A 25,086-nucleotide genomic window follows, 5' to 3' on the forward strand; every position below is an offset into this window, starting at 1 on the left:
GTGCTTGTACGAGTGTGCTTGAAGTGTAAGAGTATGCTTGCTCCAAGTGTATGAATGTTACAATAAGCATAGAATAACTATCACAAAGACCAGATAGGTTGTGCACGAACAAGCGTCAAACTGGGTGGGAATCAAGAGTTTGGTTTTATTGGTTGACTAATTGAGATGGACGTGTTTGAGATTTCAACCAACCTGAAACACGAACTTGGGTCCCAAACAGTTGGGCACTATCTCGTTCACACAATCCCAAGGATCACGTTTACCAGAAATGTTTTATACTTAACCGGTACAAATCGGTTAGCGGTCACGGTTAGACCTACCGGTGGATGAATCGTTTGTCTGGTTTCTTTTGGAAAAATATCGTAAAATCACTGTGTATCAAACTTGGTTTACCGGTTTGGTGTTACAGAGTCAGGGTTTGTATACCGGTTTGGTGTTACAGAGTCAGGGTTTGTATACCGGTTTGGAAAAATCGCGAGTGCGAGCACTACAAATCTGACAATATAATGCTGAGACTTGTGGTTGAAGTTGATTATATCAAGGAGTATAGTTCACATACAAATGCGACGAGTAACTTCCCCTAGTAGTTAATGCCTCTGTGTTCATGGCGACATATTCACAGTTGTATAAAATAAGTCTACTGTTGATAAATGTTTAAAAAACACAATGATATACCTAGTCACACACTAAGTACAGGTGTGTATTGATTACTTTTATTTTATTTTATTTGGGTGCAAAAGATTATTTGTAATCTTCTAAAACTGCGGAATAGCCGAGAAAAGTATACAGATGTACAACACACACACACACACGCGCGCACGAGTACATACGCAGGAGCACAGTGGACATTCAGCCATTTTGGGAATGTTACATATATATTATACATAATGAAATTAACTAGTATGATGATTGTTCAAAGCGTTTGTGTGAAAACAAATCCTTATGTTAACATTACAAGACTTGTTAATGACGAATGGTTTTATTAACAAATAGGAAAAAATAGCATCATCTCAGACGTGAAAATCAGTACAAAACGCTTACATGTGGGTTTTTTTAAAAGGCTATCAGCGACAAAAGATGATTGTGTAAAACTGTAACAGGAATATACAAACAAAAACAAATTGATTCCTTTCAGTGACATTTTATTCATACAAAACAAAAAAACAAATCTTACGTAGATCACATAAATAGTCTTGAAAGTATTGTCTTGTTCTACACATCTTTGCATTTCTAAATGAAGTTATGTGCACTCTGGGAACATTGAGACCCAAAAAGGGATTTGTACACATTTCTGTTGGGTTTTTTGGTTTTGTTTTGTTGTTGTTTACAAAACAAGAACGGCCCACCCTAACCAATAGCATTCATATGTTCCTTTGACAGTGAAGTCAGTATTGCAAATTCTCAAACAGGTTTTTTAAGTTTTAATCAATTAAGTTTGTATCCCAATATATTGGCGACAGCTGACGATTGTATATTTAGGAATTTAAAAACTAAAGCCTGTACATGTATAAAAATAGAGTGTATGTACACTATACAATGACAGTAAAGTCAACATAACAAACATCACGACAGAGAGTTTTGCTTGCAATGCATCTTCCTGATCAGAACATGATCACATGACGATTCCAACTCTCCTTTTGTTTAAATTCATTTGTAGAACTTTCAGACCTGTTTACTTTAAACCCGAAGCAAGAGTACTTTCCCAAACAGTTGAGTGTATTTTTCAAAAGGTTAGTGTACTTTGCAAGCAAAGCCATATGGGCTAGGGAAAATGTACGCGAGGGTGCAAACGTGTTTGTGTAAGAATAGCATGTCTTGTGAACACCTTCAGAATTTAACTCCTTCCAATACAACAGGGATAAAACAATTTTATTTACCTGTCAGTTTGTAGCATTATAACCAGTGTCTTCCAAACAGATTAATAATGAAAAGATGAACTTCGTGAAATAACATCTGCGGTTGACAGTGGCAAGTTCATTTTTACAATCATCTCACAAAACATTGCTTCAGCACGGACTACAGCCTTTTCTTCTGGCAGGATTAGCTTTGCGGGAATGAACTTTATAATTCCTTGGCAGCTTTCAGCGGATTTCTTTGTAGCAACCTTGTCCAGGTGAGTTTTGGAACTGCAGTGTCAGTCGTTCGATGTCATATTTCCCGGCATAGGCAACGGAAGTTGAAATCTGATTTAGGCCTACAATACTTGCAGTGTGCATGACTGTTTCCCACAGTAGACTCCACAATTCCTGGCTCTTTCTTATATTTCTCCAAGAAAATGTGCTGCTTTTGCTGTTTAGACATGGTACAGTCACCCGAAACTGGCAACATTTTCTGCTTCATTTTGTCACGATTGTCCAGACGATCGCACGTGCCAACAACTGAACGAGGTTTCCACAGCTGAAGACTCGCTGTCAGGGTTATCTCCCTTAGACCGAAACCGGTATCAGTTGTACCATCCCGTAATCAGCACACCAACACCGGAAAACGTATTCTAGACTTTTTCTTAGTCGTATTTTGTGCGTGTGTCGCGTATTGTCGTACCGATAATAATTTGGCGTACAAAATACGCCCAAATCGTACTGGTAAACAAGTCTGAACTTTATTATCCCGTTACTAAAAAAATAAGGGTGGCTACGCCTTCTCCCCCCTCCCCCCCCCTCCTCCCCAGCCTATCTCCGATGGAAAGCTGGCAGCAACGAGAGTCGCGCTGTCTATGGGGTTTAGGTGTATTCCGGGACATGCACTTTTATTGGCAAAAAAGACCGAAGTCTTTTGTGTGCCTCGGTGGATGACACGGGATACCGTCTTCGAGTCATCCGATAAAGTCTCGTGTCGCGTTGATTCCAACGGGTAGCGAGTTATTTCCCAAGACGAAGAAGAGTCTATTCGTTGCAGAGTTAATGTATCCTTTGCTTGACATGCTTTTCCAGAGAAAAGAACAGATGATAGCTTACTAAAAGTTGAAGACGGGTTGGGTCGTTGCATAGTTAAGAGACTGATGATCACCGAAACAATCTGCTCCAAGAAATGAAAAAGTTATAATGAATAAATATGCTCCAATATAAAGGCACTTTTGGATTTGTTTTGAACGGAACTTTTTTTCCGTTAAAATATTGCTTGCTTCTACCACAAAACCAGTCTTGTTGACAAAGCGCCATGGATTTCGACTTTCATTTGACCCGTTTTGTGTTTTCTGTGTAATCAAAATGTTTGATCTTTTCTCCAGATTAGCAAAAACACACAACAACAGTACTATTCTCTTAATATTTTACAATGCACCATCCGCTGAACAGACTGTTTTCTAAATGAAACTTTCGTTCTACTCAACATAAATCAGCGTAACTCCTGTGTCTTGAAGTTGAATGCAAGTTTGCTTAAATATAGTTCAAAAGATTATTGTCCCATTTAATGTACCCATTTTCATGACAAATAAGTTGTTTGTTAGTGTCGTTGTTATTCCACACTGTGTTGTGTGTGTGTGTGTGTGTGTGTGTGTGTGTGTGTGTGTGTGTGTGTGTGTGTGTGTGTGTGTGTGTGTGTGTGCACCTTTCTGTGCCAATAAAAGGGATAAGTAAAGGGCCAGAAAGCATTCTTTCTTTCTTTCTTTATTTGGTGTTTGACGTCGTTTTCAACCACGAAGGTTATATCGCGACGGGGAAAGGGGGAGATGGAATAGAGCCACTTGTCAATTGTTTCTTGTTCACAAAAGCACTCATCAAAACATTGCTCCAGGGGCTTGCAACGTAGTGCAATATATTACCTTACCAGAAAGCATTCACTTCCTGCTATTTTTGTTAACACCGCTATTCAACGTGTCGTGAACTCCTACGTGTGATCTCTTCCCTGGAAATTGCTGAAAGTGCTTTAAAGCGAATAAAGTCCCATCGTCAATGAACTTGCTTCTACTTGAAAATACAAGTGTAGGTTTTCTTCCTCCCCCCACCCCCCCCCCCCCCACCCCCCCCCCCCCCCCATCCCCCAACCCCACCCTAATCCGAAGCCAGATTCACACCAAACCACCAAACCTATGAGACGAGTTTCCCTCAAGACCAGCAAATTGCCCCATGAGATTGCTTTCCAAGAAAAGAAATGTCTGTTGGGGTCTGTTGATGACATTGTGCAGACGACGTTGCAGACTTTTGTGCGAAGAAAACGAGTATTTACCGAAGCGTTGTCCGATCTCACAGTTTCTCGTTGAAAGCGTAGTTCGCGTGTCCGTTGGAAGTGTCCAATGTAATGTCTTTGACGTCAGCAGACTTGCCGTTCTCCTCAGCGGCTTTAACCTCCGCCAGGGCAGCTTCTCTGTCCTCTTCGTCCATGCGCTCAATGTCGGCGCGGGACAGGTGGTGGACTATGCCGGCTCCGTAAGCATCGCCCAGAACGTTCACTGAGGTTCGGAACCGATCCCTGAAATGAAGATTAAAAAAGTTGTTTAGTGTTGGGTATTAATGATTTATTGTCGTGGGTCTTTGGTGTTAATGGTTTGGGTTCTATGAGAGCTCTGCTTTATTTTATTGAGTGATTTGTATGCTTTTGAATGCTTGTTGATTTTATACTTTAGTATTGTATTTGTACAGCGATTTGTGTGTTTGCGGGACTTGCGCTATAGAGAACCTATTCATGTGGGTTTGTGGTGGGTTTTGTTTTAATAGAGGTGACAGGATACAAGCAAAAAGGCTTTGGTATTAATCGATGTTTTGTTGCTGTCTGTCTGCATCCATCTCTAACTGTACCTCTGTACGCAAGTCAGTGTGTGTGTGTGTGCGTGTGTGTGTGTGTGTGTGTGTGTGTGTGTGTGTGTGTGTGTGTGTGTGTGTGTGTGTGTGTGTGTGCTTATGTGTGTTTGTGAGTATGTGTGTGCAAGAGAAAAAGAATTACAGGCTGCGCACACACACACACACACACACACACACACACACACACACACACACACACACACTCACACACACTCACACACACCGGCACACACACACACACACACACACACAAAGCAACATTTCCACAACTGTTACTCACAACAGCCAGTCGATGGCCAGAATGAGACCAACTCGGTCAGCGGGAAAGCCAACAGCCGTCAGCACGATCACCATGGTTACCAGACCGGCCTGTGGAACTCCTGCTGCCCCTATAGCCGCTGCTGTGGCCGTCAGACTGAACGGAGGACAAGGACAATTAATGTTGGTTAGTTAGCATTGAGCATCATGTTTTTGAAGAAAAAAACCTTAAAAGCTAGCTTATTATGGAGTCAATGAAACATGTACATTTTAATGAAGACAAAAACTGTAAAAAAAAGTTTTTAAATCAGACGTTCGGTTTGGCTACAATTACACAACAACACAAATTGCAGATAAATATGGCCGCTGCAATCTTCAAGCAGATAGTAAACTACTCTTTTCTGTGAGCAAACCACAATTTCCTATCCAATAAGTTCTTTCAGATTGTATCAGTTGATCAAGGCACGGCCAACGTCTTGAATTTTTTTTCTCGAGATCTCGGCTCCTAAAGTGGTGAACTTCGTTTATAAACAAAATAAGCGTCTTATTTCAAAAGTTCTTTAATTTACAACATGCATAAGTTACACGATCTCAAAACACCAAATTGCAGTCTATCGTTGCAGGTGTGTCTAAATCACAGCCCAGCGAATGTACTTTGGATTACTTAAGGTTACTTTCTCCAGAAAACTTCACCAAAATGGCGTTTTATATACTGTATCTGCAATCCAAAGCCTGGAGCCATTTGATGGGACTCGCGCTATAGAAAAGTTATTTATTATTATTATTATTATTATTATTATTATTATTATTATTATTATTATTATTATTATTATTATTATTATTATTCAGAGTGACACGACACTGACCAGATGACGATGATGGTACCGATGTCGAGGTCGAAATTTTCAATCTGTCCGATGAAGATGACGGCAACAGCCTCGTACAGTGCGGTACCGTCCATGTTGATGGTAGCCCCCACAGGCGCCACGAAGCCAGTCACGCGGGGATCCACCCCGTTGTTTTCCTCCAGGTTCCGCATCGTCACGGGTAGCGTGGCAGAGCTGTCAAGGTGAGGGAAGAAATAACAAGTTGTAAATGTTGCCTCGCAGATGTTCCATTTAAAAAAAATATATATATATTTTGAACAAAAACCATGCACAAATTGACGACAAATACCAACACGAACAATACTTTAATATAAGTTGCAGTGTTCAAGCCAGACGCAGGCTTTCGCTAATGGCCGACCTAACTCTGAAACAGTCCCGATCGTAACGGTGTCATATTGATCAGCTCTCCGCATGATATTTCAGCTTGTCGGTCTTTCTTCTTTCCTTCCTTCGTTCCCTCATTCTTTTGTCAAAAGGCCAAAATGCAAACACAAATGATAGTTCAAACTCTGCATCCGTTGATCTAATTTCACCTGGACACTTTGTCGGTCTTCGGCCTACTTCTATCCTTCCTTCATTCATTCTTTTGTAAATTGGTCAAAATGCAAGCACAAATGATAGCTCAAACTCTGCATCCGTTGATCGCATATTTTCACTTGGCCCCTTTGAGGTTCGATATTGAAAACGAACCAAGATCCAAGTTGTAGAAGCGGTATCTCTGACCCACTCAAGTGTTAAAAACCATCATGCCTCTTTGTAAAGCTTGTACTTAATTGAGCCCGAAGTCGACTTCGCGAAGTCTTTATACCGAAAACTCAGTGCTAAAGCTTCGTGCGGCCACCTTCGCAAAGTACACTTCGCGTAGTAGACTTGGCCCAGTTAAGGACAGGCTTTAAGCCCGTCCTTAATTGAGACCGAAGTCGACTTCGCGATGCTTCTTAAAGTCTTCATACCGAAAACCCGCAGCTACGGAGAACTACTTTGTTCCCTACTTCGCTTCGCAAGTTTTGACATGCGAAGCTACGCCGTAGTTCAGCGAGGATGTTGTTCTTTTTGTCAGAAGAGTGCTTTTTTGATTCAAGGTGAACGTAGAAATCACACTCGAACCCGTCAATTATTCTAAGAGGTGCCTCACCTGGAAGAAGTGCCGAGGGCGGTGACGAGAGCCTGCAGGACGCCGTACATGAACTTGAAGGGGTTCTTCCTGCAGATGACGAAGTAGATGAGGGGCAGCGTGACGAAGCCGTGCACCGCCAGCCCGGCCATCACCGTGATGAAGTAGAACGACAGCTGCTCGAACGTCTGCTGGGGGTCCTGCATGGAGACCACCTCCTCCGTCACCAGGAACAGCACGCCGATGGGGGAGTACCTGCCAGCGGGGAAAAGATAGAGAGAGAACTTTTAAACAGCACACCGATGGGGGAATACCTGTCAGCCGGGAAAAGATAGAGAGAGAACTTTTAAACAGCACACCGACGGGGGAGTACCTGTCAGCGGGGAAAAGACAGAGAGAGAACTTTTAAACATCACACCGATGGGGGAGTACCTGTCAGCCGGGAAAAGATAGAGAGAGAACTTTTCAACAGCACACCGATCGGGGAATACTTGTCAGCTGGGAAAAGATAGAGAGAGAACTTTTCAACAGCACACCGATGGGGGAGTACCTGTCAGCCGGGAAAAGATAGAGAGAGAACTTTTAAACAGCACACCGATCGGGGAATACCTGTCAGCGGGGAAAAAATCTGTAAAACAGAATAGAAAGTTGAGGATGAAATAGACAAGAAACCGGACTCATGCGAGCGGGAAGAAAGAAAGAGAGAACATTAACATTTTGTGGAAAGTTGAGAATAAAATAAAAGGGCTGCTGCTCGAACGTCTGTTGAGGGTTAAAGGAACCACCTCTCCCATCATTAGTCACGAAAAACTGGACGCCTGTCGGCGGCAAAAGGAGATAGAGAACGTGTTAGATGAGCATGGAAAGTTGAGGCCGCAATAGATGGACAGCTGCTCGAATGTTTGCTCATGGACACCACTTCTGCCAACAGACAGAACACAACAAAATCGTTGAATGACTTGTTACACATCGACATTGATAGTTTTCTTCTTCTTCTTCGTCGTTCGCTAGATAGTTTTATTATAAGAACCCTTTCTGATTCCTATTAACTCGATGTTCTTTAACCCGTCGCGATATAACCTTGAATGGTTGAAAACGACGTTAAACACCAAATAAAGAAAGAAAGAAAGAATGTTCTTTAACTATATTTATACATAAATGCATATTGTAAAGCAGTATGCATTGTTAGAGGATCTTCTAGTAGCAGTGTTCAAATGTCGAAGCTGCTTTTCCCAGTTTTACCTAAGAGACCGACTGTATATTGTGTTATTGTATTTGTCAGACTTGATTGTACCAAGTCCCTACACATGTTGTAATGCGCTTAGAGCCAAATATTTTTGTTTTTTGTAAGGGATAGGCGCAATATAAATACACTTTATTATTATTATTATAGTACAACACACGCGACTCACCAGATGACGACATTGACGAGGACGAGCGTGACGTCAGCCAGGGACTCGAAGAGCGCCTTGAGGGGCTGCCCCCTCTCGCCGAGGTGGTTGATGGCGATTCCCATGGCGATGGAGAACACCACCAGCCCCAGCATGTTGATGCCCTTCACGTCCTCCAGAACGGGCTCCAGCACTTTCTCTGCAACACAAAACATTGCATGTTGTGTTACAGTCAGACCCGTCTCTAACGACCAGCCAAGGGACCGACCAAAATGTGTCTTTAGAGTTTTTTTGTTAGTTTGTTTGTTTGCTTAACGCCCAGCCGACCACGAAGGGCCATATCAGGGCGGTGCTGCTTTGACATATAACGTGCGCCACACACAAGACAGAAGTCGCAGCACAGGCTTCATGTCTCACCCAGTCACATTATTCTGACACCGGACCAACCAGTCCTAGCACTAACCCCATAATGCCAGACGCCAGGCGGAGCAGCCACTAGATTGCCAATTTTAAAGTCTTAGGTATGACCCGGCCGGGGTTCGAACCCACGACCTCCCGATCACGGGGCGGACGCCTTACCACTAGGCCAACCGTGCCGGTGTCTTTAGAGTCAGGTGGTCGCTATGGACAGATGAATTATAGAGAAGAAAAACTGGTCTAGGATCATTGGGAGTGGTCGTTGTGGTAGTTACTTTCGAGAGATGGTCACAAGGACAGGTTCGATTGTATTTGTAAACTCGTGAATTAACGTCGAGGTTATACGCAAAGTGTCATTGAATTCAAAAATATTAGCCGATACATGAAGGATTATAAAACAAATGTGAGTCTCAGCGTGCTTTCTGTGATCGCGTACATGCGTGCATTCGTGTGTGTCCATCTATCTGTGTCTATCTGCCTTTTTTTGTAATTGCCGTACATGTTCCTCCTATTCCACATCAACATGCTTTTTTGTTTGTTTGTTTGTTTGTTTGCTTAACGCCCAGCCGACCACGAAGGGCCATATCAGGGCGGTGCTGCTTTGACATTTAACGTGCGCCACACACAAGACAGAAGTCGCAGCACAGGCTTCATGTCTCACCCAGTCACATTATTCTGACACCGGACCAACCAGTCCTTGCACTAACCCCATAATGCCAGACGCCAGGCGGAGCAGCCACTAGATTGCCAATTTTAAAGCCTTAGGTATGACCCGGCCGGGGTTCGAACCCACGACCTCCCGATCACGGGGCGGACGCCTTACCACTAGGCCAACCGTGCCGGTTTATCAACATGCTCCAAGTGGGCCCATTGTGATGAGTTACAATACAACGTTAAATTTGAAACCGTGCCTGTGTCTGCATGTGTCCGAGTGTTTGTCTGTGGTCACATCTGCGTCTGAGAGACGAGGTGTGCCAGTTTGTAAACGCCCCGTGCAGGGATCGAACGCGGTCAACCAGCTTGAGAAGCAGGCACGTGATGTAACCACGAGGCCACTGGGGCTATCTAAGAGTCAAATGACATGTCACTTTTAGAGTCGTTTGCTTACTAGGAGGGGGAGCCAAGGTGGTGTTCATCGGAGCCAAGGTGGTGTTCATCGACAGAAAGGCCGCTGCGGTGGCCGCCGCGAGCGTAGCGTTTGTCGTGTCATTTCCTGTCGGTGTACCCTCTACTTCTTCCAGTGTCGTCAGAGTCTGAGAAGAGTTCAATAAAATAATAACAATAAAGTACACACAAAATCATAACATATTTTTTTCAGCGAATACTTTCGATCGTCTCTTCACTGTTATACAGGGTGACACGAAAAAAACAGATCCCACCAAAAGTTTAATATTTTCTGAAATAATCAGCCGATTCTTTTATTTTTTCAGGTGAGCCAAGCTGAAATGATGTTCTAACAGCCCACCAAGTTTGAGCTTCAAGATGTCATGGACAACGGAGCATAAGACATTTATAGTCGAGGCCTATTTTCGCCGGCGAACAGATTTGCTCGGGCTGCGCACAACAGACTCTCTGACTGAATCAATATTCCTCGGTGTCCTTGCTGATTTAGGGATAAGTTCAGAGACCATGGGACTGTCAATAACCTCAATAGTAAAAACCCTAACAGGGGATCCCACTCTGGTCGACCTAAATCAGCAAGGACACCGAGGAATATTGATTCAGTCAGAGAGTCTGTTGTGCGCAGCCCGAGCAAATCTGTTCGCCGGCGAAAATAGGCCTCGACTATAAATGTCTTATGCTCCGTTGTCCATGACATCTTGAAGCTCAAACTTGGTGGGCTGTTAGAACATCATTTCAGCTTGGCTCACCTGAAAAAATAAAAGAATCGGCTGATTATTTCAGAAAATATTAAACTTTTGGTGGGATCTGTTTTTTTCGTGTCACCCTGTAAGAAGAAAAAATATCCTCAAGCCCTTACTCTAAGAAATTGTAAATATTTGAAGACTTTTATATTCAACATTCGAGGAGAAAAACCAAAATCCGAAGTAAACAACCAACTGAATGAACACACACACACACACACATGCGCGCGCGCGAAGACATCAGAATCTTACCTTCTGAAAGGTGGCCTCAACGATGTTGTCAGGGAACATTTGCCTGTAAGGAGAAAATATGGTAACAGCACTGTTCTTTCTATTTTTACTTGCAAAGGATGCAATGAAAAAATATATTAAAACATAGCTTTACAAATCTGAGTATAAAACATAACGAAAGATGTTTCTAGGCACGTTAGTTTCTTGGCAGTCTTTGATGAACTGGGGTTGCTTGCTTGGCTGGTTAGTTGGTCGTATTCGAAGTCGATCGTCACTTTAGAAAGTTACCATTCGGATTCATACGGATGCCATTCAAACAAGAAATTCCTCCGAGGTAGGAAAAACACCCCCGTTGGTCAAAGGGAAATAACCATTCTCACTGCCACCAACTGAGAAGGTTATTTCCCTTTGACCATTAATATGTCCCTCTATAAGTCCTTGTAGAATCTTAATCCACCAATAACTCCCTAACCGTGTGTTTGACTGGTCCCAATTTTTGTAAGGACCGTCTCCGGAATGTATAGAACCTGTTCACCAAGTTTGGTGACGATCGGTCCGTTCATTCTTGAGATCTATATGCGAACACAAACACACAAACACACAAACAAACAAACAAACAAACACATCGACCGAATCCTATACACACCCCTATACCGGGGGTGTAATAAAGCCTCAAAAAACAAATCGAATCAATACCCGTCACAGACAGACAGAGACAATCAGAGACAGACAGAGACAATCAGAGACAGAAAGAGAAAGAGAGAGACAGACAGGCGAGAGAGAAAGAGAGAAAGGCAAAATAGAAACATAAACAGAGAATAGAGAGACAGGGACACAGAAGAGAGAAGAAAAGCGGGAGAGGAAAAAGATGGAGAAACATAGAAAGAGAGGGACATAGAGGAGATTGAGAAGAGAACGAGAGACAATGTGTTGAAAGCAAGAGAGAGAGAGAGAGAGAGGAGGGGGAGGGGTAAATCAACATTTGGGTAAATTGTGTCCTCTTCGCTTGTCAGAATGCTTCAGGTTTCATATAGCGAATCTGTTGATAGCACTCTTTCACTGCCCTATCCTTTCCCTGGCAGATTTGTTGCTGTGTCCAACCAACAAACTGGGCGGATAAACGTTGTAGGCTATGTGTGCCTGTGTGTATGTTTGTACTTTGTGTGTGTGTGTGTACTTTGTTTGTGCGTGCGTGCGCGCGTGTGTGTGTGTGTGTGTGTGTGTATTTGTGTAAGCGTGTGTGTGTGTGTATGTGTGTGTCAGTGTGAGTAGGCTTGTACGCGCTGGCGCGTGCTTTCGTACGTGCTTGGTTCTAAACTAAAACATATTCCGTAAAAGACATAACAAGTTAACACGGTAAAAAAAACACCTGATATTAGAATCAGCCTCGCTGACAGTCTGATGAAAAATAAACACGCACGTCATTGTTCACATGTTGATAGAGTTTGTCTTTCTTTCAGCAAGTACAACAGATGTACTGAAATTATCACATGTCAAAATGCGGCGAACCCACCTGCAGCAATGAATCATTACCTGAGATTTATAGCAGAATAGAAATCGTGACACATTTTGAGACCGAAATCAACTAGACAGAAAGTGAGAAATTAACATGTTAGGCCTAAGTATAACAAAAAAAAACCCATAGAATTTCCGTTCAGTAGAGGCACTTTTTATATCAGGGAGATGTCATTTTGAAATACACTCTGTGCACTTGACAGATGTTTTCTCGTCAAACTTTCACGTGTGGGTATTTCTTTCCTTTTTAAATGCCCCGTTCAGTGTCATGTTATGTACACATTCAGCACCATCACCCACAGTGGAATGAAAAGTTGAAATCTCTTCAGATGCAGTTTATAAAAAATGTCGTTTTGAAGGGCTATGCTGTTGAAAATGGCACGAAGAAAGTCAGTTCAGAGTCTATGTATGTGTGTCTGTGTCTTCACGCATGTGTACGTTTCTGTCTGTTTTCTGGTTTGTCTGTCTGTCTGTCTGTGTCTGTCTGTCTGTCCCTCTGTCTCCTTCCTTCGTTCACTTTTTCTGTCGGTCCCTCCCTCCCCAAACCCCTGGGTCCGCCCGCCTGCCTGTCTGTCTGTCTGTCGGTCTGTTTGTCTGCATACCTCTCTGAGTGTGTTTTTACATTTAGTCAAGTTTTGACTAAATGTTTTAACATAGAGGGGGAATCGAGACGAGGGTCGTGGTGTATGTGTGTGTGTGTGTGTGTGTGTGTGTGTCTGTGCGGGTGTGTGTGTAGAGCGATTCAGACTAAACTACTAGACCGATCTTTATGAAATTTTACATGAGAGTTCCTGGGTATAAAATCCCCAGACGTTTTTTTCATTTTTTCGATAAATGTCTTTTATGACGTCATATCCGGCTTTTTGTAAAAGTTGAGGCGGCACTGTCACACCTTCATTTTTCAATCAAATTGATTGAAATTTTGGCCAAGCAATCTTCGACGAAGGCCGGACTTCGGTATTGCATTTCAGCATGGAGGCTTAAAAATTAATTAAGGACTTTGGTCATTAAAAATCTGAAAATTGTGATTAAAATTATGTTTTTATAAAACGATCCAAAATTACTTTTATTTTATTCTTCATCATGTTCTGATTCCAAAAACATATAAATATGTTATATTCGGATTAAAAAGAAGCTCTGAAAATAAAAAATATACAAATTATGATTAAAATTAAATTTCCGAAATCGTTTTAAAACCAATTTCATCTTATTCCTTGTCGGTTCCTGATTCCAAAAACATATAGATATGATATGTTTGGATTTAAAACACGCTCAGAAAGTTAAAACGAAGAGAGGTACAGTAAAGCGTGCTATGCAGCACAGCGCAACCGCTACTGCGCTGAACAGGCTCGTCACTTTCACTGCCTTTTGCACTAGCGGCGGACTACGGTCATTGTGAAAAAATGCAGTGCGTTCAGTTTCATTCTGTGAGTTCCACAACTTGACTAAATGTAGTAATTTCGCCTTACGCGACTTGTTTAGTATTCGTGAAAGCTAGTAAAGGTATGTGTCCTTGTATGTGTATCTGCGCCTCTCACACCAAGCATGCCGTTTTCTGTCAGCGGAGAAAAAGTAGACGACGTTTTAAGTGACTCAATATTGACGAAGGTTTTGTTACGAAGAGTTTTCTCAGCAAACATAGTCAGTATTATATGACGCACAACCATGTTTGATCAAGAACGGGTTTCAAACTTCTCAGTTCTTACAGCGTTGTGAGAGTGTGTGATTAAAATGCAGAAATGCGTTTGAGTGAATAGAAGACTGCTATCGAATAAATTTTGTATTGGTCGAAAGTGCTTTTAGAGTGAATACATTTGAATCTGGGCCAAGGCGTCACATTTTAGAGAGTCTCCTGGTATAATATGTCTAACAGTTGTCACGTGTGTGTGTGTGTGTGTGTGTGTGTGTGTGTGTGTGTGTGTGTGTGTGTGTGTGTGTGTGAATGTGTGTGGGATGTTCTCTTTTTCCTAAATCAAGACATGTGACCAATGACTTTTCGCCTTTTTCTTTTCCTCCTTCTACTTTGATATTTTTTGTGTTTTGTTGTTGTTCTTGTCACGTCAAAACCCACTGAAAAAAATGCTGAATTTGTTTCATTGTTCTAGTCTTTTTTTTCTCTCAGATCTCACACGCAGGGGAAAAAAACGGGGTTGAATAAATTAGTCTTCTGTCTTTCGTATGCCAATCAGCCGGTTATAATTTCTATCTGATCATTTCTCTGTCGGTCAATCCATCCGTGTGTTCGTCCATCTGTCTGAACCCCCCACAAATACTGACACACACAGTACAGCCCTTTTCACCACTAACTCCCCCCCCCCCCCCCCCCCCCACCCCCACCTCCCGCAAGTCTATCGCTCGTTGACATGTTGTTTTTCTTCGAGTAAACACGTTTCTTTCCCTAAGTCAGAGTGGCCGTAAAACAGTAATAACAGCCATAAATTTGTGAATGGAGTGCATCGCAAACATATTTTTACCTGACTTAAACAGTCCTGTTAAACGATCTTATATAAGGCCAAAAAAAAAATTGTCTGTTTAGGGTAACCCGACCGACCCTATCGATTTGGCGCCGACCCAAAAACTTTTTTTTGATTTCAAAAAAAAAAAAAAAAAAAAAGGTAAAAATGCTAAAAAGAGACATTTGGCGTTTCTTTCTCTCCCTTTCTCTCTGTTTTATTTATACGTTAGTTTTGAAACATGTATTCATCAAATATAAGAAGTGAATGTTCAGCCAACATAGCATTTACACAAAAAAAAAAAAAAAAAAAAAACAAAAAAAAAAAAAAAAAACCCTTCCTACCTACCGACCCTACTTTTTTTGGTCATGTTACCCTAAACAGACAATTTTTTTTTTTGGCCTAAGAGAGGCATATAAAACAGACATCCATTATTTTTTTAACCCATGGAAAACAGTTGCACCTCAGGTGACGTTTATGACTGCCTTTATCTGTGTGTACATCTGTGTGTGTGAAGTCAATTTGTAGTCTCATTTCATGATTGTAAACCTTGTGGATGTTTTGTGTGATGTTCATGCGTATATATTGTAAAACCCACACAAAATGATTTTTTTTAAAGTTATAACGAAAATATAATATGACTGCCTTAACCTTCCACAAATATCAAAATCTTGTATGGTCATCTTGGCAAATTTGCCGAAGAAAACAAATCACAACAAAATCCCTATCCTCGTAATTCTTACTGCCATTGTGGCAACGTACGTGGTTGCTTTCAAAGCACGCTCACCAGCCGCGTTTGAAGGATTTTCGGCTACTTCAGTTTGAAGTTGACTGGATTGTTAACTTTGTATTTGGCGTCCACCCTGTATGTACAGAATGTAAGTAGGCAAACCGTGCAGAGATTTAGCTCATTCAGCTCGGTTCCTTAAATATTCCCTTACACAACTACGTCAACCTGCAACCAGTTTTGACTGTGTGTTATAACAATGTTCATACTGGTTGGTATTTTCTGTATGCTTGATTTGAGTCAATAGAAGGTGTCCGGAAACAACACTGAGAGGGGGTGGGGTGGGTGGGGGGGGGGAAGACTTGGTGTTCCTTGAATATGATGAGTCAAGTTATAAACACGCCGATCGCGTCATAGTCAACAATGAGCTGCGGTATGAATGTTTTCGAGAGAAAACACAAGGCACATCGAGCGGACAATGCATTTTTGGCAGTGTCTGCTTACTTCCAAACATGATCTATTGGACATCAACATTTCTACAATCATCGTGCAAAATGTTAAACTGATATGCCCAAATTATGACGGAGTGTGGCTATTTGTGACACTACCATTTTGTGTGTGTACAAATATGTGCGTATTTAGTTTAGCGTCAGCACAGCAGCAGCTAGCTCGCTGCCATCCAAAATGGGTTAAGGATGCGGTCCTTGTCATGTACATTTTTCATCAGTGTCCATCGGCAGAGCTGTTTTTATGTTCTTACATGAGATAAGGCCATTTTAAGACCAGGACACACAAGACAGTGTACAGCCAGGGTACTCTCTGTTCAGAATGAGATCTTTTCTGTTCAATTAATTTCGTGACTTACGCCATAGACCTATATCCCTGCTTACGCCTAGTCAATCTGCAAAATAAGTCAGAAACAAATCCTACTCTGTCCCGGATTCATGTACGACATTGATTAATGGCATTTGTCCAAGTAGGATGCTCTTATTCACACAGATCTGCGGCTGCGAGCATACTCGTGTTCGCGATGAGGACTGTACCTTTACCAATCATGTTTACATTGCTTGTTCGACACAATGGTAAATAAAGGAAATGGGAAATGTTGGGTGTGTTTGTTTATGCATTTTTCTTCTCTCTCTCTCTCTCTCTCTCTCTCTCTCTCTCTCTCTCTCTCTCTCTCTCTCTCTCTCTCTCTCTCTCTCTCTCTCTCTCTCTCTCTCTCTCTCTCACCTCCATCTACACTAGAGAACTTTGGGAAATGGCAAGTTGACAAATTGCGGTTCTTAACTTCGAACGATGTCGCTGCTCAGAAAGAACCTTGACTCCACCGTACAGCGCAATTTCAGAGACAATCAATTCAAACTTGAACAGATCTGTGAATGGCTGACATAATGGCGAGTCAGCCGAGAAGGACTGTGCCTTTCACATTCAAGGGAAGGGTGAAGCATTGCGTGTTGCAGTGACAAGAATTAATAATCTCGAGAACCTTGCCAATGCCTTCCCCACCCTCCACGCCACTCCTTCCCTTTTTCTTTGACCCGCGCCATGCACAAAATCATCATACAAGCGTGAAGGTCAGGTATTCAGAGCTCTCGTGAATTCATTTCTAAGAATATCTTTGAAAGTCGTAGTTGTGCATACGTCATGTGCCGACTTCAGGGAGGCTATTCATAATTCTTTAAATGAACTTGCATTATGTTTGCTGTTAACATACAACTTTGTACCCGCACTCTCACGGTCCTCATTTAATATATACTTTACCGCCAATGGTCTACAATGACACCTTAAATGAAGATGTATCACATGCATACATTTACACACACGCACACGCTCGCGCATACGCACGCACAAACACACGCACGCACGCACGCACAAACACACACACACACACATACACACACACGCACGCATAAACACACACACACACACACACACACACACACACACACACACACACACACACACTTCATGGCGTCGACTGACATTATCAACGCTTGAACAACGTAACGCCTTTGGTTTAACTAAGGCCTGTTTTCCTTGTCAATTCATACTCATGAATATCCATGAGATGAACGACTGCGAGTATGTGCATGCATATTTTATTCAGCGTGAATGGTAAACTTGATCTTCTTCGCGCGTTCTTCTCTACTAGAGTGTTTTTTGAAGGTCATATATTGCACTACGTTGCAAGCCCCTGGAGCAATTTTTTGATTAGTGCTTTTGTGAACAAGAAACAATTAACAAGACTTAGTGGCTCTATCCCATCTCCCCCCTTTCCCCGTCGCGATATAACCTTGAACGGTTGAAAACGACGTTAACACCAAATAAAGAAAGAAAGAAAGTGTTTTTTGAACAAGATATCACACACACACATATATATACGCCAAGTATGTGCCTTCATTCGTGTAAGTGCACCCTCGCAGGCACACTCGGAGTTAGTTATATAAACTAAACTCACATGTTTATATATATCTTCATGTGAAGTTACATCTTACACAAAAACAGTTATAGTTATAACATTCCGAAACAACAATAACACCCACAACAACAGCAGCAACAACAGCAGCAGCAACAACAGCTGCAGTAGCAACAACAGCAGCAGCACCACCACCACCACCAAACAACATCAACAACAACAAAAGCAACAACAAATAATAATGATGATAATAATAATAATAACAACGTCGGTGTCAACAAAAAAGAAAATACCAAACCAAACCATGTTAGACAAACAATTAGAGGGAATAAGAAATATGAATAGATTAAGTTATACAGAGAGTGAGACATATGCAGAGGCAGATACAGATTACAAGGATGTTGACGGAACTTAAGTTTGTAATGTTATTAAAAGGTTTGAGACATTGGAGCCCAATCTTCCTACCTGCCGTTCAATAGACAGAGACAGACTGACTCACAGATAAAGACAGACAGAGCAACAAGAAGAAAAGAAACTGTGCTCAAAACAAACAGAAATGTTCTCGCCCATGATAAAAAAAATACCCTGAGAAAGTATCACGGAAGACAGAAAAAACAAAATACAGAAAGAGATAGAGCTAAACTCACAACAACAACAACAACAACAACAACAACAACAACAACAACAACAACAACAACAACAACAACAACAACAACAAAAGAAACCACGCTCAAAACATGCCAGAAATTGTACGCCTAAAATAAAAATTTAAAAATTAAAAAAATCCTCTCACCTGATCAAATCCAAGAACGTATCAGCGGGGTCCACCTCACGGAAGTTTTTGCCCTCCGTCACGGGCTTGTCCCCTCGCTTGCCTGGCTGGATACTGACCACCAGAATGATGCCCAGGATGACCGCCAGCAGGGTGGTGGTCAGGTAGTACACCACGGCCCTCAGACCCATCTTGCCCGACGCTCTGGAGTCCAGCGAGGTCATCCCGGACACCAGACTGGACACGATGAGAGGGAGGATCAGCAGCTTGAGCATGTTCATCAGCAGCTCTCCCGGGAACTTGAGGTACATGAGCTCGCGGGCTGAGTACGGCTCGTCCCGCAGTCTCAGGCAGATGCCGATGACGATGCCAAGGATGAGGGCGATGATGAGCAGGAGGACGAGGAGGTTGCTCTTGAGGACGGCCAGGACCCTCTGCCCTGAGGTTTTCGGGGTGGAGTCTGCGGCTCCATTTACCGAGGAGGAGGATTTCTTGCCCGTTTCCGCGTCTGATGCCATCTTGTTCTTATGGTCCCTCTTGTTACCCTCAGGGTCGATGGTTCTTCTGGCTGCCCACAATTTGAAAAAGTGCTTGAGTAGGGGAAGTAGACAGGATTTTTTTGTTTAGTGAGGTCTGGGAAAAAAAAGAGGAGAGAGAGAGATTTGAGGCAAGAAGGGATGGACATGCAAAAAAGAAGGAAGGGGAAAAAGAGAGACATAAAGAAAGAAAGAACCAAAGAATTAAAGAACGACAGAAAGAACGACAGAATAAAAGAAAGCAAAGTGCGAGCAAAAGAAAAGAAAAGAAATCAGACAGACAGACAGACAAACAAACAGACAGATAAACAGACAGGAAGGCAGACACATATGCAAACAGATAAAAAGCATCATCAACCACCTAACATGGGAAGAAGGACAAGCAGACTTGCCGCATTTGAAAAAGAAATGGCTCGTTTGCCCACGGAACGAATGATTTGTGGCGATCAAATCAATGCATAGCTACAACCAAGTCGCGATCATGTAGTCTTTTCTATACGTCCAATGGGCGAGTCCATTCTTTCAGTTTTGCGCTCCGTTTTCCAGAAGATGAAAAAATGATTGTCAGACTGAATACCTGAATACGATGACTTGCGTGTTCTATATGTAACCTCATTTAGTGAAGCTAAGACTTATCCAGTTCACAGTGAACGAGACTCGGTCATAACGAAATTAAATTAATTCTGCCTTGTTTGATTCGTTCCCAGGTGTATTCTTCTAAACACACACGTTGTTTCATTTGTGTTTATCAGAGTTTGCTCGTCGACTTTTTAAAAAGAGTTGGGGGGGGGGGGGGGGTAGGTAAAAATTGTCATGGTGAACAACCATCTACCAGCGACGAGTATTTCCTTAAGACAAACACACACCGCTGGTCCGTCGTACGTTGTCCTCAACTGATTAAAACTGATTGTTTCTCTTGTTGTTGTTGTTGGTGTTGTCTTTAGAACTCTTCACCCACGTGTTGCCTACGCAAACTACAGCCGTCTTCTTCAGCTCCTTGAAAGCGACGCCAACCAACACACAAAATAAACACCGACACACACACACACGCTAGCTCACAAGTCCGCCCTACCTGGCAAAACTTCAGCTCACTGTCTCATCAATCAATGACAGCGCCAAAAGTTTACAACCCCGTGTGTGGTAGAAAAGCACTGGGCCCTTCTTGGCTCCGTGGTAAACACCGCTTTATATACCACGCTCAGGGAACCAATGGTAAACGAGCTTTTGAAACCAACAGCCAATCAGTACTCGTGTTTCAGAAGAAACCCTTTATTGCCCCCCCCCCCCCCCAGTTCAGGGTCAGACAAAGTTTGGCGAGGCTTACGCTGTGTGTGAAGACGGGTTGGTTGTGTACATACACAGTTCATTAAATCACTGGGAGTATTGGAGTTATTTACTTTTCATGTCCCAAAATAGTCACTAGTACTGAGGACAGAAATAGAAAATTTAGACCAGAGTTATTTACTACAGTTAGTCTAGGTATGATCTTGGCAGGCTTCTGTTCGAATCCCACATAATTATGCTCCATTTTTGTGTGTGCTCAAAGCGGAAAGCTAGCAGCAATAAGAATCGTGCTATATGTGTTGTAAAATTTAGAGTATACCAATGTTGTGCATGTTTAAGTGTCACCTGCGCTTCTAGCAAAAAAGACCGAGTTCTTTATAATGTGCCATAGCGGTGACCCCAGCCAAACAGCCAAAGGCACAATCAAACCTAACCGTTTTGATTATCAGTATCTCCTTACCCCCTACCCCAGCCATTCATGAGATTTTCTAGCCATTCATGAGATTTTCTGATGAAGTTCTGCAGAGTCAAGTCATGCGTTTGCTAAAAGGAGTGGTTAAAAGAACCCCAAGACGTCAAATAAAGTAATAAACAAAATAAAACATTTCTCCGCTACAGTGTCTCTTCAAAATAAACTTGGCCAAAAAAAGTATTGCCACAATTTTCGCACGCTCAGAAAAGCGTTAAACCACAATCCATTTTAATTGAACTTCATATGCTGGAAAAGGTAATTATGTCTACTGTTCATATCATTTGTTCGATCGGTGGTACTTTGTATAGGCATCCCGTGGCAGCCTGTCAAACAAGGTCACCCCTAACATCGACCTGACAAAAACCAATGAGCCGTATTTTAAAATCTGCAAAAAATCAGAATGTGCACTTACCAAACACTTCTGACTACCATTGGAAAGGCCATTTAATTTCCTGTTCAGAGCATTTTGTTTCATGCACCTTACGTCTTTAGTATTTGTGTAGCCTTTTGTCAAAGGCGGTAGGTGTCAACCGTTTCAGAGGCCAAAAAAGGCACGTTTTGCGGCCATTTTTGAGGGGTCTTCCACTGAAAAAGCCATATCTGCTTAAGTTCTCTCTCCCCCCCCCCCTCTACTTTCACTCTTTCTTTCTCTCTCTCTCTCTCTCTCTCTCTCTCTCTCTCTCTCTCTCTCTCTCTCTCTCTCTCTCTCTCTCTCTCTCTCTCTCTCTCTCTCTCTCTCGCTTTGCCTAAAACCTCTATCCTTTGGTAATAAAGTTCAGTTTCAGTTTCAGTTTCAGTTTCAGTTTCTCTCTCTCTCTCTCTCTCTCTCTCTCTCTCTCTCTCTCTCTCTCTCTCTCTCTCTCTCTCAGTCTCTGTCCCTCTCGCTCTCTCCTTCTCTCTCTCTCTCTCTCTCTCTCTTGGAGAGAAGACGTGTTTACAAGTGCTCCGCTATTCTTGCGTTTTTGACAGTGATATCGTACACTGTCAGCGCCCATTTTCATATGTGCTTTTTTGTGACGATGTGGACTACACTATGGTGAACTTTTCTATAGCTTTTGTTCACACATGGCGGTGATTTTTGTGGAATTGTGTTTTTCAACTATGCCATCACTGTGCTCTTTGTGAGCGGGCTGCTGGGTCAGCCACGCTTGGCCACGCTTGACCGGCGCCACCACCTGCTCTGGACAGCTCAGCCGCGCCTTATCAGTATCCCATCTTATTTACCATCCCCTCGACTACGCCGTTTCCGTGTGCGCATAGTAAACATGGTCTGGTCTCTGAGGCGTGTGTGTCCGGTCTGCAAGACTCTTTCTTCTCTTCAACTTCATCTTGAGGTGTCATAAGATGATCTCGAGGATGGGCAGTGTAATTATGTGAGTCGCCGCCGGATACATCTTGGGCCTCTCGCCCACAAGCTTTCATGCTTTCTTAATCCTAACCAATTATGTGATTTTATCTCGCTCAAAGGCCACGAGCACTGTGTTATTTTAACTCTGCAGCTTAGTCCCATGGCCCTGCACACTTGTAACTTGCAGGACTGGGTCCCCAGTGTGGACATCAAAAGGGACCCAAATCAGCTAACTTTTACAGTACCTTTAGACTTACTCGCACTCACAAGACAGATTTTATATAAACGATATGGATATGACATTCGTAGCAAGCCTGGTTTTTATGTTGACTGGGTGGACGAAGCCGACAACCCTACCCGTAAGCTAAGTGTTGTAGACAGTTCTGATCTGGAAGACCAACGTGTACTGCCTTCGGAGCTGTTTCGGACCAAAGTACAGGTAAGGCGTGACGGCATTAAATGCATCACCGTCACCCTCTATTACACGACAGGCACAGTTCTGGTGCAAGGGACCAAGTGTAATGTATGGCGAGACGAGGAATTCGATGCCATTGTTTCCTGCATCAAGGCTGTGTCTGCCCTCGATGCAGCCAACAGAAAAGCGTCGATGACGGAGAAGCTGTCAACTATGCGCCTCCCACCCACTTCACACGCCTCCAACGCCTCTTTAGGTCAAACCGCGACCACTAAACCTACAAGAGCGTCTCGGCGTCTGAAATCTCTCGGTCCCGACAATGCCTCACTCGAGAGTATTAATGAAGACTCTGAGCTCGCTCTTGCACCTTCATTGGACAACTCTTACACTCCACCCCCCTCTACTGCAGCACTCACTGACTCATCTATATATATATACGACTTGTGTCTGTCTGTGTGTTTGTGTATCTGTGTGTTTGTGTATTTGTGTATTCGCCATGCACGCCCAAAGTTCTCGATGGATCTGCTTCAAATTTGGTGGGCTTATTCAGAGAGACCCCGGACACAACCTCATCGATAAGATATTTCAACACGTGCTCTCAGCGCGCAGCGCTGAACCGATTTTGGTTCCACCTCAGCTATTTTGGTTCCACCTCAGCTACCCGGGCCCCCATACCGACACACCATAGCCGCTACACCACATCACAACGCCAAAGTTCTCGGTGGATCTTTTTCAAATTTGGACACCGTATTCAGCTACACCCCGGACACAATATCATCGATGAGATATTTCAACACGTGCTCTCAGCGCGCAGCGCTGAACAGATTTTTGTTTTTGTGTTCATTTCACCATTATAAGTAACTCTTCCTTATCTTCTCATATTCTCCAGGTTTTCAGCGTTTACCTCCCTTCCTTCGTATGGTGCACTCATAGTGAGTGGAGCGTCTTCGGATATTCCCGGCGTTCTGTTACTCTTACTATTTTTAGAAGGTCAACGCAGTGTACAGAACGTAAATTGGACCCGTAAATTATCCTCACTGTAAAAGTGCAAAGGTCGAATCAATTTATAGCCACGCGAAAAATACACTGTCATCTATCTCTCTATAGATACGGCTTCTCTGTGTTTTTGTGTGTGTGTGTGTGTGTGTGTGTGTCTCTATATGAGCAACACCTGTGCATTCTTCAGTTCTGTTTGTGATGTGGTCTGGCGGCTTTTGTGTAATTTTATGTACTGGCCTTCCTTTGAGAAGCCATAACTTGCTCAGTCCTGTTTGAGTGGAGTTCGCCTCCAAAGGTGATTAACACGGTTACATTCGTCGACAAGGATGGGACTCGATATGGTCAGGAATGGCATTATGGCCACTGAATCATTTTCGTGCTGTTCCCATTCCACGAATCTGGGAGGGACCTAAGCTTGGCGGGTCCATTGTTCGGACCCGGCAAAGCCGGCGTACGGCTCTAAGTATTTCTTCCCGGCGAAGCCGGCTACCCGGCGAAGCGGGTATTCATTCTAGTGTGACATAAGCCCCGAAGGCACAGTGACACCTGTTCTTCCCCAAACTGAACAGAGCTCGACCTCTTCTCCCACATTCCATGGGAGTGTGACCCCATCGGCTGACCTTGTCAAGGCGACGCAAGAAGTCACAATCGTGTCGGACGGAACAAACGCTGAACACTCCTCTTCTCTGCTCGTGGACCACCCTGAACTTCGTGATGAGTTCATGTCCCTCATCGAGACAGCGAAGGCACAAATAAAAAGCGACCTTAAACACCACATTAACACGAAATGCAATAAATTCAACGACACACTAGCAACCATGAGGAAGGAGATGACTGAGCTGAGCAAGCAAAACCATACACTAAAGTCTCAGCTTGGTGACTTGAAAAGGCAAAACCAAAAGCTAGAGAAAGAGGCTGCAAACAGGAAAGAAAAAACAACAACAACAACAACAACAGAGTCACAAACAGCTGTAGAAGCTATACCCGCTCAAGTCGATGCGGGTGTCGAAACGTTCAACAGGTTTGAAGCGCTGAACGATGAGGTGGAAACAAGTTCAGCTCTACCTAAGAGAGTCACTCAGCCTGTACTACAGAATGGCGCTGACACAAATGAAGAGTCTATCAATATCACACGAGAAAACAAACTGCGTCTATCTGCTGCGAAACTTCAGTCTCCCGACAACTTAAATCCACGGCAGCAGCTGGCAGAGCTCCGAGTAGCTTCTTCAACCACTCGCGTGCTGCTC

At 43.0% G+C, this 25,086-nt stretch overlaps 1 protein-coding gene across 4 annotated transcripts; it reads right to left on the reverse strand.

Annotated features, from left to right (window-relative positions):
- Positions 1-4,098: 4,098 nt before the first annotated feature.
- Positions 4,099-20,477, reverse strand: LOC138967173 (excitatory amino acid transporter 3-like). Of its 4 annotated transcripts, none has more exons than XM_070339686.1 (9): positions 20,394-20,477; positions 18,807-19,349; positions 10,921-10,963; positions 9,912-10,056; positions 8,408-8,585; positions 7,017-7,250; positions 5,861-6,055; positions 5,017-5,151; positions 4,099-4,407 (listed from the first exon to the last, which is right to left on the reverse strand). In XM_070339686.1, the coding sequence occupies exons 2-9, from the start codon at positions 19,301-19,303 to the stop codon at positions 4,182-4,184; spliced, it is 1,653 nt and encodes a 550-aa protein (XP_070195787.1). In that variant the 5' UTR covers positions 19,304-19,349; positions 20,394-20,477; the 3' UTR covers positions 4,099-4,181. The 4 variants fall into 4 exon arrangements, with proteins under 4 accessions (XP_070195787.1, XP_070195785.1, XP_070195789.1 ...); XM_070339684.1 differs by having other exon boundaries at positions 18,807-19,353; XM_070339688.1 differs by lacking the exon at positions 20,394-20,477 and adding an exon at positions 20,188-20,365.
- Positions 20,478-25,086: the final 4,609 nt, after the last annotated feature.

Source organism: Littorina saxatilis, linkage group LG5 (genome assembly GCF_037325665.1).
Source record: "Littorina saxatilis isolate snail1 linkage group LG5, US_GU_Lsax_2.0, whole genome shotgun sequence".
Classification (NCBI taxonomy): Eukaryota; Metazoa; Mollusca; class Gastropoda; order Littorinimorpha; family Littorinidae; genus Littorina; species Littorina saxatilis.

What these genes read in the sequence shown, in the direction of transcription:
- LOC138967173 (XM_070339686.1), bottom strand. Translation starts at nt 19,303, where the DNA reads ATGGCATCAGACGCGGAAACGGGCAAGAAATCCTCCTCCTCGGTAAAT. An exon ending in TTGAGGCCACCTTTCAGAAG is followed by an intron (nt 10,057 to 10,920) that starts GTAAGATTCTGA and finishes AACTCTTCTCAG; the next exon opens with ACTCTGACGACACTGGAAGA. An exon ending in CTGGCCATCGACTGGCTGTT is followed by an intron (nt 4,408 to 5,016) that starts GTGAGTAACAGT and finishes TCTTCATTTCAG; the next exon opens with GGATCGGTTCCGAACCTCAG.